The sequence below is a fragment of the Lepus europaeus genome, chromosome 3 (genome assembly GCF_033115175.1).
Source record: "Lepus europaeus isolate LE1 chromosome 3, mLepTim1.pri, whole genome shotgun sequence".
Taxonomy (NCBI): Eukaryota; Metazoa; Chordata; class Mammalia; order Lagomorpha; family Leporidae; genus Lepus; species Lepus europaeus.
In genome coordinates this window covers 115,276,726-115,290,823 of record NC_084829.1, presented here as the reverse complement: position 1 = coordinate 115,290,823, position 14,098 = coordinate 115,276,726, and the positions used below count along the sequence as shown (strand labels likewise).

At 44.2% G+C, this 14,098-nt stretch overlaps 1 protein-coding gene across 1 annotated transcript; it reads left to right on the top strand.

The window, feature by feature from the left end:
- Positions 1–11,632: 11,632 nt before the first annotated feature.
- Positions 11,633–12,205, top strand: LOC133756638 (ret finger protein-like 4A). The gene has a single exon (XM_062187253.1). It carries the CDS (start codon positions 11,633–11,635, stop codon positions 12,203–12,205), a length of 573 nt encoding a protein of 190 aa, XP_062043237.1.
- The last annotated feature ends 1,893 nt before the right edge of the window (positions 12,206–14,098 follow it).

Below are 14,098 nucleotides of genomic sequence, written 5' to 3'. Positions count from 1 at the left end.
TCAGGCTATGTTATGTGACCAGGCTATTATTACTACAGAAAAATGTTAGCCATCACTTTTATAAGGTTTAAAGTTCAAACAGTACATTTTTATTGAGAGTCCTTCAGAATAAAATCAGTTTCCCATCTTGAAGAGAATAGAGAAATGAGGGAACAAGTCAGACTTCCCAGATCACTTAATGTCGATAACTTAATATCAAATGAAAGCTTAGGAAGCAATTTTAACTGTCTATTAACAACTTTTGAAAACACTTACCAGAAAGTCCAATGCCTTCTATGTTTTAAGGTAAAAATACATGTATTTGGAAACATCTCTATAATATGTAACACAGAGAAAACTCAAGTACAAACATGCAGTAACATTTTTATTTTCTTTTATCAACAAATTTAAAACATCTGATAGAGAGATTTACCTCAGGCACATGAAGCAAGGAGGTATCTTTGGTTAATTTAGTAGCTTAAATTTATGAGCAATCTTTTATCTATTAGGCAATAGAAACAGAGCACTTAATAAATATCCCCACGTATACTTATAAAAGTCACACACTTATAACATAAAAGATAGAGCAATAACGCAGTTTATAAATAATAGCTTCATAAATTGATTTTAGTTACTTTCTGCTCTAGTAACCTCAATTAACCATACTTTCTTTCAGTTGGAATCTGTTGTTCGTTATTGGCTGCAGCTGCTTAGAGAGCTGTCCCAAAGTACTAAATACAATAGAAGTCACTGGAAAAAGCCCTTCAGGACCTATAGGACACATTTATACTCAGAACCAACAATGGTTTAGTTTTCATGAGCTACAAATCTGATTTTTCGTGTTTGGTGAGAACAGAAGCTGTGGATGGCATAAAACTTTTTTATAAAATAGGATTCATTTATTTATTTGAAAGTCAGAGCTACACAGAGAGAGAAGGAGAGGCAGAAAGAGAGGTCTTCCATCTGCTGGTTCACTCCCCAGTTGGCTTCAATGGCTGGAGCTGTGCTGATACGTAGCCAGGAATCAGGAGCTTCCCTTGGGTCTCCCACATGGGTGCAGGGGCCAAGGTGCTTGGGCCATCTTCCACTGCTTTCTGAGGCCACAGAAGAGAGCTGGATTGGAAGTGGAGCATCTGGGACACAAACTGGTGCCCATATGGGATGCCAGCAGTACAAGCACCAGCTTTACTCTCTATACCACAGTGCCGGCCCCAACATAAGACTTTAAATGGCCATAGTAAAAAAAAATCATAAATTCATTAACCAACAGGAAGACGCACTTTTACTCTACATAGTATTTTTGAAAGCACCTGCAGAATTTTTTTTTTTTTTTGACAGGCAGAGTGGACAGTGAGAGAGAGAGAGAGAGAGAGAGAAAGGTCTTCCTTTTGCTGTTGGTTCACCCTCCAATGGCTGTCGCGGCCGGCCACTGCGCTGATCTGAAGGCAGGAGCCAGGTGCTTCTCCTAGTCTCCCGTGGGGTGCAGGGCCATCCTCCACTGCACTCCCGGGCCACAGCAAAGAGCTGGCCTGGAAGAGGGGCAACTGGGAAAGAATCCGGTGCCTCGACCGGGACTAGAACCTGGTGTGCCAGCGCCGCTAGGCGGAGGATTAGCCTGTTGAGCAGCCAGCAGCACCTGCAGGATTTTATGACATTTACCCCTTTTAGGCCTCTGGGCCTCTCCCATTAAGATAACCATCATGTCTGATAGCAACACAACAGGATCACTTTTGGATATTTGTATCAGCAGCATTTTATATCATCAGAACTTAAAATTTAATACCACTTCACATTTGACAATACAGTTAATATAATCTAAATAGCATTATTTGGTGTTTCTACAAGAGGTGACATATCCTATGAGATTTCCCTGGACCCAAATGGAAATATCAAGTCCAAAGAATTTGGGACTTTAAAAACAAGTTAGGCAAATTACAAAGCAATATTTTTTAAAGGCAGTGGTCTTTATAGATTCAAAAGAGAGAAATTCCTTTAAAATAAGTTACAGTTGCAGTTGAACCAAATTCCCATGGATGAGATTGTTATTTATCAAGTATGTCTGTTTAGATTTTAGACTGAATTTGAACCTAGTCTTTTACCTAACAAGCACCTTAGGCTAACACTTAGTGAACAATCAGGGACTGTCTCTGAAACAAACATGTGTTCAGGAACATGCAAGACAGGTCCCACGGGTGACTGTAAGCCAGGGGCCAGTGTGTTATGGGCCAGAGCCACGCTGGAATTGCCAATCTCCATTCAGCAAACCTTTAAATATTGTTGTCTCAGGCTGAGAGACAGAAGACATTTCTCCTCCCGACTCTCAGCAAAGCACTGGAGTTAACACACCACTAACCAGAGAGAGAAAAAAGTCCAAACTGCCTCTCTTTCTTGCTCTCTCTCTCTTTTCAAAGAAACTGCAGGCAGAGAGGAGGGGAGTGGGGTTTAATCCTTTAGGCCCTTGTACAAGCACAGCAATAGTTTGGTATTACAACCTGATGATGGATCCTAGGTTACAAAAAATGATGCCAATTCTGTGCCGTGTTTGAGTCTCATCGTTTGAATGTTCCAGGGATCCAGCTGGAAGTCCCAAGGACAGAGACTCAGTTCAGAATTAAGACAGTCCTTTTAACATTATAGAGAGTAATTTTATTATCAATTGGTTCTTTTTTAAAAAAGATTTATTTACTTATTTATTTCAGAGGTAGAGTTACAAACAATGAGAGGGAGAGACAGAGAGATAGGTCTTCCTTCCATTGGTTCACTCCCCAGATGGCTGCAATGGCTGGAGCTGTGCCGATCCAATGCCAGGAGCCAGGTGCTTCTTCCCGGTCTCCCAGGCAGGTGCAGGGGCCCAAGGACTTGGGCCATCTTCTACTGCTTTCCCAGGCCATAGCAGAGAGCTGGATTGGAAGAGGGGCAGCCAGGACTAGAATCGGCACCCATATGGCATACCAGCACCACAGGTGGAGGATTAACCTACTGTGCCACGGTGCTCGCTCCTGGATTGGTTCTTGTTGTATCATCCTTGGTAGATATTTAGATCAAGGTTTAGTGAGAAATGAATTCCCAATGTCCTAGAGGCCTGCTATGAGTGCTTTTTTCCTACTGTAAATATCACTTAAGCCCTGGGCTGTGGGAGCCTCATGCCACTCAGCTCACAGTGAGGAGGTAGGAATAGCCACTCCTCTCCTGTGTCCCTAGGGTTATATGTGGGTGGAAGATCTGTCTCATCTGGTCTTGGTGGCAGGACTGTGGGTCTCACTGGTGGGTTCCTTTAGTGATGGGTTTGGGTCAATTCACAAGATTGCATGCCTCAGTTTTTTTTTTTAATATTTATTTATTTATTTGAAAGTCAGAGTTACACAGAGAAAGAAGGAGAGGCAGAGAAAGAGAGAGAGAGAGAGAGGTTTTCCATCTGTTGGTTCACTCCCTATATGGCCACAATGGCCGGAGCTGAGCTGCTCTGTATACAGGAGCCAGGAGCGTCCTACAGATCTGCCACGTGGGTACAGGGGCCCAAGGACTTGAGCCATCTTCTATCAATTTCCCAGGCCATAACAGAGAGCTGGATTGGAAGTAGAACAACCAAGACTCAAAGCAGTGCCCATAGAAGATGCTGGCACTGCAGGCAGTGGCTTTACCTGCTATGCCATAGTACTGGTCCCAGTGCCTCAGTTTTTAGGGCACTTGCCTCTAACTAAGGAGATGGGTTTTGAGTCAGGAAGAGCCACTGACCAAAGTAAGGGAATTGATCTGAGTGGCCCAGGGGTTGTGCAACTTTTTTTTTTTTTAATTTTTTTTTTAACTTTTATTTAATGAATATAAATTTCCAGTGTACAGCTTATGGATTACAATGGCTTCCCCCCCCCCCCAATAACTTCCCTCCCACCCGCAACCCTCCCCCCTCCCGCTCCCTCTCCCCTTCCATTTGCATCAAGATTCATTTTCAATTCTCTTTATATACAGAAGATCAATTTAGTATAAAGATTTCAACAGTTTGCACCCACACAGAAACACAAAGTGAAACATACTGTTTGAGTACTAGTTATAGCATTAAATCAAAATGTACAGCACATTAAGGACAGAGATCCCACATGAGGAGCAAGTGCACAGTGGCTCCTGTTGTTGACCCAACAAATTGACACTCTAGTTTATGGCGCCAGTAACCATCCTAGGCTGTCGTCATGAGTTGCCAAGGCTATGGAAGCCTTCCAAGTTCACCGACTCTGATCATATTTAGACAAGGTCATAAAAGACAGAGTGAGGATAGTAACCAATGATCCTAAGAGTGGCATTTACCAGGTTTGAACAATTATACAGCATTAAGTGGGGAAGAGGACCATCAGTACACACATGTTGGGAGTAGAGCCATTGGTGGTAGAGTAGAGGTTATGATTACAAAGGAATGAGGCCCAAGTGCACTAGACAGGGCCTAGAACAAAGGACAGAGTCATTATTAGAGGAGCTAAGAAAGGTGCTGTCTAAGCTACAATTAAGTTTTCTGATTGAGAGGCAAATAGAACCTGATAGAAGGGGCTTGATAATAATCTGGTGGGCTTTAGGCCTTGTAAATTCAGAGGCCCAGACCTATCTATCTCTTCACATGGGGTACATCCTAAGGGAGGTGTGAACCTCCTAGGGGAAGGCACTCTGTTGACTTTCATGACTTGGCTGGCCTGGGAGGAGAGCTGGCCAGGTAAAGGCAGGGGGCATCTCTAACAAGAAATTTACAGTTCTGCCTGCAATGTTGCTGACCCTACTTGACCATCCCCTCAGCTGCAGTGGTCACTTTGGAAGTTGGGCTGAGTGAAGGGCTTTTCAGCTTAGAGCCAATAAGATCTGTGGCTCTGACCTGGGCATCCTTCGACTCCAGGGCAGGTCCATTTCCAGTGATCCAACTCTTGGCAGAGCTGCCAGGGCTCTTCACAAGCTGACTTCTGCTGAAGCCCAGGCTTACCACATTGAAAGCCACTGCAGTGGACTGGCCTGTTGGGTCTCCTTGAGGGCAGATCACTGTACAGATCAGCCATTAATAGGCCTGCCACCCATTGCTTCTGATGCCGAGCTTTCTTTTCCTCCTGGTTTGTGTTAAAGCAGACCAGAGGATGCAAGTCAAGGGAGTGCCCAAGTCCCATCTCTAATCTTCGGTGGCCTGAACTACAAGTCTATAGTCACAGGCATGTTCTGTAGTAGTTTTTCTAAGGTAGACAATGCCCATGAGGAAAATTATATTCTCACTTTAAAACTTTCTTTCCCTTTGGTCTGAAAGGGAGGTTTTTTCTACTTACTGTATACTTCGCTGATGGCGAAGTGAATCTAGCTATGAGATTATTATTTGAGTTCTTATTTTGGCTATGCTATTGCAGAAAAATGTTAGCCATCTCTTTTATAAGGTCTAAAGATTAAATTGTGCATCCTACAGATTCCTTCATAATAGAATTAGTTTCCTACCTTGAAGAGAATAGAGAAATGAAAGAACAAGTTGGGCTTAGAATAGAGAAATGAGGGAGCAAGTCCTAGATCGCTTGCTGACAATAGCAATATCACATGAATACTTAAAGTGCAAGAGAGAAACGTCGGATCACTCTTAGAGGATCTCCAATTAGACTCACAGCAGACTTCTCATCAGAAACCCTACAAGCTAGAAGGGAATGGCGAGACATAGCCCAGGTACTAAGAGAGAAAAACTGCCAGCCCAGAATATTATATCCTGCAAAGCTCTCATTTGTGAATGAAGGTGAAATTAAGACTTTTCACAGCAAACAGAAACTGAAAGAATTTGTTGCCACTCATCCTGCCCTGCAAAAGATGCTTAAAGATGTGTTACACACAGAAACACAGAAACATGGTCACCAATATGAAAGAAGGTAAAGGAAGGAAACCTCACAGCAAAAGATCACAGGAAGCTCAATTTCTCTTTGACATAGAATTAAACTCTGATGCTCTGTTAAAGCAATGTGTTAAAGTAATCTATTATGTTCTCTTGATGTCTGTTAAATTCTAATTGTTCAAAAACAGCTGAATTTTTATTAAGAGCTATGGGTTATTTAAATATGTGCTTTTTTCAAAAATTTGAATATCTGCTGCTCATAAAACTAAAGCGTTGTTGGTTCTATGTTTAGCTGTCCTCCTATAGGTTCCTATGGACTTTTTCCAGCCACTTTTATTGTATTCAGTACTTTGGGATGGCTCTGTAAACAGATGAAGCCAATAATGTATTAACAGTACCAACTGAGAGAAAGTATGGTTAACTGAGGTTACTAAAAAGAAAAAGCAATTCAAATCAATTGGCAATCTACAAAAAGAGTTAAAGATTTTAAAAGCTATTATTAAAATTGATGTATTGGTCTATTATGCTATATTATATGTGTATACATATTGTATGTCCACATGGGGAAATTTTATTAAGAGTTTTATTTTAAATGGCTTATAGATAAGATTGTCCATAAATTTAAGCTGCTAAAATCAATCAAAGATACATTTTAATTTGTGGGACCTGAATCTGTGTATCATATGTTTTAGACTTGTTGGTAGAAAGAAACTAAAAACATTTTAGATGGTTGTGCTTAAGTTTACTGGCTAAACAAACTACACCATGTTAGATATTTAAGAGGTGTTTTCAAATACATGATTCTTAATATTTATAGAAGGCATTGGACCTTCTGGTAAATGTTTTCTTAAGTTGTTATCTAATGGTTGAAACGGTTGTGCAACTTTTAACTACACCACCTGAATAGCCCTCAGACACCCAGTCAACCTCATAGAGAATTTTGGGATTTTCCTCCAGTCAAGCAGACCCCACAGTCATCTTAAAAACTCAGAGAGAAATCTTTGAACATATTCTGAAGAGGCTTAGAGTGAGCAGAGCCCGTATTTAATGGAAGGGACAGAGAGATTCCTGAGACAAGGGAATAAAAGAGACAGGCAGAACAAGTAAAATTATTTACCTCCTGGAATTACGGACATCCAAAAGTGGCCACAAAACAGAAACAGCAGGCACAGACAAGAAAAACATAAAAGGAGACCTCACAAGGGCAAATTCTTGGAGTGTTCTTTTGCAACAAAGGTCAATGATTCACGTCAAATGAGGATGTGGCTGGAAAGAACCAGGCAATGTCCTCCAGAAGACAGCGGAGGAAGAGACAAAAATGACAGGACAAACCAAAAAGGGCCCATTAACCAGAGCTGAAACAGAGGACTCCTGCTTACATCTTAGGGGGTCCACTGGGGAATTCAGGCTGCCTCCAATTCTCTACTCTTCTACCAGATGAACCAGGACAACAGGAAAGTGAGACTCACCTCAGGACTGATCAACTCTGGAAAATGAAGTGGGGTTGGCAGAGTTTGTCATCCAATTGTCAGAGGTTTCCAAGGACGGCTCAGGGGGTGCCTACCCTAGAGTCATCTCTGAGCCTGGCAGCCAAGTAGAGAGGCCACTTCTCTTTAGGTGTCCGAACACAGTGCAGGTGGATAGGAGATTGAGGGGCCTCCAAATGTTATATTCAGAACAGTGTGGGGAATCCCACAGGAGTCCCAAAGGCAAGTCATGGATCACCACTTACCCAAAAACCAATAGGAAGTGGACCATGGAGAAATTCATGGTAGTTCCTAATGAGTTACAGCACACCACTAACCACAAACAAACTAAGAATGGAGTTATTTATGTTAAGCTAGGAGCTGATGACATTATTTATGTTTAGTGTCTGTCAAGAAGAACATCTCATCATCATGTTACTGGAGGGAAGATTGTGGAAGCCATGGGGTTCTTGTCTTCATGCAAGAAAGAATTCAGGTGTGAGACAGAGAGCAGAGTGATGAGGCTTTATTGGGGATAGGGCATCCATCAGGATGGAAGGGAGAGAGAGAGAGTGCACCCAGTCACTCGGGCTGGGGTAGAGCGAGGTTACATGGTTGAGTGGGGAGAATACACCTGGGCAGGCCAGGTGGGTGGCTCAGCAGAGAGCAGAGGGCTGAGCACAGAGTCTGTTTGGACCCTCTAGGTTTATTTATTTATTTATTTATTTTTTTGACAGGCAGAGTGGACAGTGAGAGAGAGACAGAGAGAAAGGTCTTCCTTTGCCGTTGGTTCACCCTCCAATGGCCGCCGCAGTAGGCGCGCTGCGGCCGGTGCACCGCGCTGATCCGATGGCAGGAGCCAGGGGCTTATCCTGGTCTCCCATGGGGTGCAGGGCCCAAGCACTTGGCCCATCCTCCACTGCACTCCCTGGCCACAGCAGAGAGCTGGCCTGGAAGAGGGGCAACCGGGACAGGATCGGTGCCCCGACCGGGACTAGAACCCGGTGTGCCGGCGCCGCAAGGCGGAGGATTAGCCTAGTGAGCCGCGGCGCCGGCCCCCTTTAGGTTTTTAAGGGAATCTGTTACCCACCTCCCTCTCTCCTCCAGGACAAAGGATGGAGAGTCCTGGCAGAAGGGTTTGTTGGGTAAAAATTAGCAAATTCCTTCCCAGATTTGCTGGCACCCGGGCAGAGTATGGGGGCTTCCCTTAAGGCATCTGAGAAGGTTTTATTGCCCCATGTTATCAGGTAAACCATTTGCTCCTGAGGAGAGAGAATTCTCCTGGCTTCTTTCCTTGGGAGAATGACTTGGACCACCTGGGAGCTTTACAGGGTCTGAGCAGAGCTTTGAAGTGCAAGATGCTTGGCTTCTGGAGCTTCTGCAGTAGGTGCTGGTATTCAGGCCTTTCTCATCCACACATAGGCTCAATTTCTGACTTCCTACCTAATGTATCCACCCCCTGAAGAGAAAAAATACCCATAATTCTTTATGGGGATAAATGGGCAGAGTTCCATTTTCTGTAGCTACTTCAAAAGCTGACAAATGGGCGTAGAGATGAATATGGGTATTTTTCTCGCTATCTGTCCTATGGTGCTTGAAAGTGGCCTCAGGAAGCATTGTCCTGCTTGGTCCAGAGGGTGGGTCACTTGTCTGAGGTAGGCTGGAAGCCATGTCTTAGAAGCCCCTGAAGCCAGATGGCTTGTCTTCTGTTAGAGACAGAACAAACAAAGATGTTAAGGCACAATAGTCTGCAGAGATGCAGAAAGAGTTTGGATGCTGTGTCGCCAAGGAGAGGCAATGACCAGGATTTCCATGACCAGATGTGATGTTAGGCCACATATTTTAGCCTTGTCAGACCTGGTCCTGGAGTTGTCTGGCTTTGTCCAAGAATGCATGAACATGATTTTGTACCCCTTTAGTTTGGGGCACTTTCTTGGGCAGCAGGCAGCAGGTCTAGGGCCTGCCTGTTTGAAGGACTGAATTAGCAGTCTCTTTGTGAGAGCCCTAGTCATGGCAGCTTTTCAATGTTTGAAAGCTGTGTGTTGTTTGTTTTTCCCAAAGGAAGGGGCTCTGCTTTGGCTCCCTGTTGAGAGCCTGGTTTAGGAACTGTGTTAGTTCCCTGTATCTAGGAACCTGTAACCTTTAGGGAAATACTGGGACTGCCTAGAGTTTGCAAAAGTTGGAATTTGTTGCTTGGCCCATATCCTCTCTGGGGCTGGTTTTCTCTCCCCAGGGGTGAGGATTAGGGTTAACTAATTAACACTCTAATGGACTGGTTATGCTTTTCTTTTTTTCCTCTGGATACCTAGTAGCTAGTTTCGTTAGGAAGTTAAGCCAATGTATAAGACCAGAGTCTCAGTCTGGGAAAGGAAACAGACTAATAAATCATTTACATTTAACCATCTACATTTTGGATTATTGTGCACCCCCCTCAAGAGATAGGCTCTTTAAGTCCTCAGTGAGGATCCATCCAAATAGGTCCAGGACTATCTAAGTTAGCTGTTACTGAAAGCCCTGTTTTTAGGAGCTGGCAGGGAGGGCTTTCTAAGCTGAATACTATTTGGATAGACTTTTAAGGCCTGGCTGGGTGTGTGAGGCCCAGACCTATCCATGGGGTACTGGAAGAGAATTGTAAGAGAGATGTGCATCTCTGGTGGAATGAGGTGAAAAGGTCATGCCAAGATGGCCACTGAGGTGAAAAGGTCATGCCAAGATGGCTGCTGACAACAGAAACTGCCTGGCAACAGGCTGTGATTGGATGGCTTCGGAAACCACATGACAACAGAGGAAACCACATGAAAACAGAGCCTGACTGACAGCAGGCCATGATTGGATGGTTTCAGAAACTGCCTGGCAAAAAGAGCCTGACTGATAGTCAGGCTGCGGAAACTGCCTGGCAACAGGCTGTGATTTGTTGGGGCATAGACCGCCCCTTGATCACATTGGCTGGTTTTGGCTATATAAGCTGTTGTACCAACTGAAATAAGTGAGTCTGCGGGCTGCTCACCTCAGGCCTGCTTTCACCTGACTCCCGGGGTCTGTGTGGTGACTCCGCGCCTCTTGCCCCACCACACTCCTCCTCTCAGAAATGAATCCACTGCAACATTGTTGAGAAATCAACTGCAACACACCTCCTTAAAGGAGGCACCCTGTTGAATCCCATTATGTGGCTGGACTAGGAAGAGAGCTGAATAGGAAGCTAGTACAAATAGGAGCCTAGTAAAAATAGGCAACTTATGTTTCACTGACCCTAGGCCATCCCCTCAATAGCAGTGGTTAGAGCTGGAAGCTGGCAGAGGCTGGGCAGTCAAAAGCTTTTTAGCTTGGGGCCACAGAGTCTGTGGATCTGAACCAGGAGTCCTTCAACACCCAGGGCAGTTTCGTGTCCAGTGGCCTTGCTCTTGACCGAGCTGACAGAAACCAGTTTCTGTCAGACAGCTGCTTACCCAATACCCTGGCTCCTCATATCAAAAACAGGTGCCGTTTGGGGTTGACTGGCCTTGTTGGGTCTCCTTGATAGCAGATCACAGCGCAAAGCAGCCATTGATTGGCCGGTTGCCTATTACATTGCTCCTGCTGTGAGCTTGCTTCTCATTCTTCTGGTCTCTAACAAAGTAGACCATGGAGGCAGCCTCTATGATGTCAGTCAAGGGGGTGCTCAACCCAACCCTGATTTTTGAAGATTTCTTTAATATCATCATGGTGAGCTAAAAAACTATGGCCATGGACAAATTCTGACACTTAATAGAAGTTAAAAGTTAAAAACCATGTTAAAACCGTGCCTATGAGGAGGACTATGAGCTTATAGGTAAGATCAACTGTGGTGACCTGTTTGTATACTTTGAGGTCATCAGAACAACTTCCTATCTTCCTCAATTTGGTTTAAAAGTGGAGTTCTGCCCATTTACCCTATATACAGAAAAATTAATCTAGCTGTAATATTATTTTATAGTTTAACCTTTCATTTTTTCTTTGTGTTTTTTTTTTTTTTTTTTGCTATGCTGTTTGATCCTCTATACTGTGGTCAGGCATTATTACAGAAAAGGTTAGTCATCCTTATATAAGGTCTGGGGATCAAACAGTACCTCACAGTGGAGAGTCCTGAGGAGCAGTAATAACTTCCTTCTGGAAGAGAAAAGAGGAGAAATGAGGCAGCGAATTAGGTCTTTCTTGTTGTTTAGCCTGACTTCCTGGGCTTTCAGATATAACTGGCATTTAAATTTTTTTTAACTTTTATTTAATAAATAAAAATTTCCAGAAGCGCTGGAGGCAGAGAGAGGATCCCTGTCTCCCCGCATCCACACCAGCGCCTCTGACCGTTCACCTTGTTGACACCAGCACCCGACAGGCAGTGGCCATGGCTGAATACTTTAAAGAGGCATGCAGATGTCCTATCTGCTCCGGTCACCTCCAAAAACCCATGTATCTGAAGTGTGGTTACACCTGCTGCCTGTGCTGCACCGGCTCCCTGCAGAGGGAGCCCGACGGGGAGGGCCTCCTGTGCCCCGGCTGCTCTGTGGTCTCTCGGGAGCAGGACATCAAGCCTGCGTTCCAGCTGAGGGATCTGGTGGATGCTGTCAAGGAGCTGGAGCCCCATCTGAGTGCCGTTCTGTCCATGAACCCCAGGATGCTCAAGTTCCAAGTGGATGTGACCTTGGACGAGGACACGGCCCACAAATGCCTGGTCATCTCTGAGGACCGGAAGACCGTCCACTGTGGGCTTTCCCCACAGACTTGGAGGGAGTGTCCCGAGAGATATAACTACATGTTGTGCGTCCTGGGCTCCCCGGGGTTCAGTTCTGGACGCCATTACTGGGAGGTGGACGTGGGCAGCAGCAAAGAATGGAACGTGGGGGTCTGCAGAGAGTTGGCTAAGTGCAAGGGGCTGGTCCTGCTGGCCTCGGACCAGGCTACTGGACCGTGGCTTTGAGAGAAGGCTGCTTCTTCGCCAGCACCACATCGCTCACGCCTCTCTTGGTGGGGCCCTCATTACGACGACGACTGGGGATCTTCCTGGACATGGATATCAGGATGGTTTCCCTGTATAACGTTAGAGATGGGTCCCATATCTTCAGTTTCACCAAAATTTCCACTAAAGAACCACTGTGTCCATTTTTCGCCATCACAAATGCAGTCCATGATGCTCAAGGCTTCCTGAGTATCTGTCCAGCGAGGGGTCCAGACCTTGTCAGTCCTCCTCCCTAACTCGGGCAGGTAAATAAAACTGAAAAAAAAAAAAAAAGAAAAAAAATTCCAAAGTACAGCTTATGGATTACAGTGGCTTTTTCCCCCACATAACTTCCCTCCCACGTGCAACCCTCACATCTCTTGCTCCTTCTCGCATTCCATTTACATGAAGATCCATTTTCAATTATCTTTATATACAGAAGATCAGTTTAGTATATATCAAGTAAAGATTTCAGCAGTTTTCACCCATACAGAAACACAAAGTGTAAAGTACAGTTTGAGTACTAGTTATAGCATTAATTCACATTGAACAACACATTAAGGACAGAGATCCTACATGAGGAGTAAGTGCACAGTGACACCTGTTGTTGACTTAACAAATTGACACTCTTGTTTATGGCATCAATAATCACCCTAGGATCCTGTCAAGAGTTGGCAAGGCTATGGAAGCCTTTTGAGTATGCTGACTTCAATCTTATTTAGACAAGGTCATAGTCAAAGTGGAAGTTCTCTCCTCCCTTCAGAGAAAGGTACCTCCTTCTTTGATGGCCCGTTCTTTCCACTGGGATCTCACTCGCAGACATTTCATTTATGTTTTTTTTTTTTTTTTTGCCAGAGTGTCTTGGCTTTCCATGCCTAAAATACTCTCATGGGCTCTTGAGCCAGATCCAAATGCCTTAAGGGCTGATTCTGAGGCCAGAGTGCTGTTTAGGACATCCGCCATTCTATGAGTATGCAGTGTATCCCGCTTCCCATGTTGGATTATTTTCTCCCTTTTTTATTCTATCGTATAGTATTAGCAGACACTAATCTTGTTTATGTGATCTCTTTGACTCTTAGACCTATCAATATGAAGATCTTCATCTTTAAAAAAAAATACAAGTTTAAAGCATATTAAAAACACAGGTAAACCAAGTGAATCAAGCAATCCAAAGGGCATTTGGATTAACCCAATTTTGAACCAATTCATGTTGGCTTACTTTAGTTAATCAATATAAAGGCTTGCATATACAGAATTTAGTCTTATTTTTATAAAACCACTTTACCTGGAAAGCAATAACATGAATACATCATAGGTCTTACATAGCTTTTAACCTTTTAGTGTACTTTACATAATCTGAATTGACTCAAACAGCTATAATTTTAACAAATTCAGAGTTTCATCCTTTGAGAGTTCCAGGGATCCTACTGGAAGCCTCAAAGTTGGAAGACTCGGTTTAGAACTTAACTGTAGCTGGCTCCACAGCTCAATAGGCTAATCCTCCACCTGTGGGCTGGCACCCCAGGTTCTAGTCCTGGTTGGGGCACCAGTTCTGTCCTGGTTGCTCCTCTTCCAGTCCAGATCTCTGCTGTAGCCCAGGAGTGCAGTGGAGGATGGCCCAAGTGCTTGGGCCCTGCACCCGCATGGGAGACCAGGAGAAGCACCTGGCTCCTGGCTTCAGATAGGCGTGGCACACCAGCTGCAGTGGCCATTGGGGGGTGGACCAACGGAAAAAGAAGACCTTTCTCTCTGTCTCTCTCTTCTCATTGTCCACTCTGCCTGTCAAAAAAAAAAAAAAAAAAAGAACTTAAACTGTAAGAGTTCTAATTGTATAAAAACAGCTGAGTTTTTTTTTTAATATTAAGAGCAATGGGT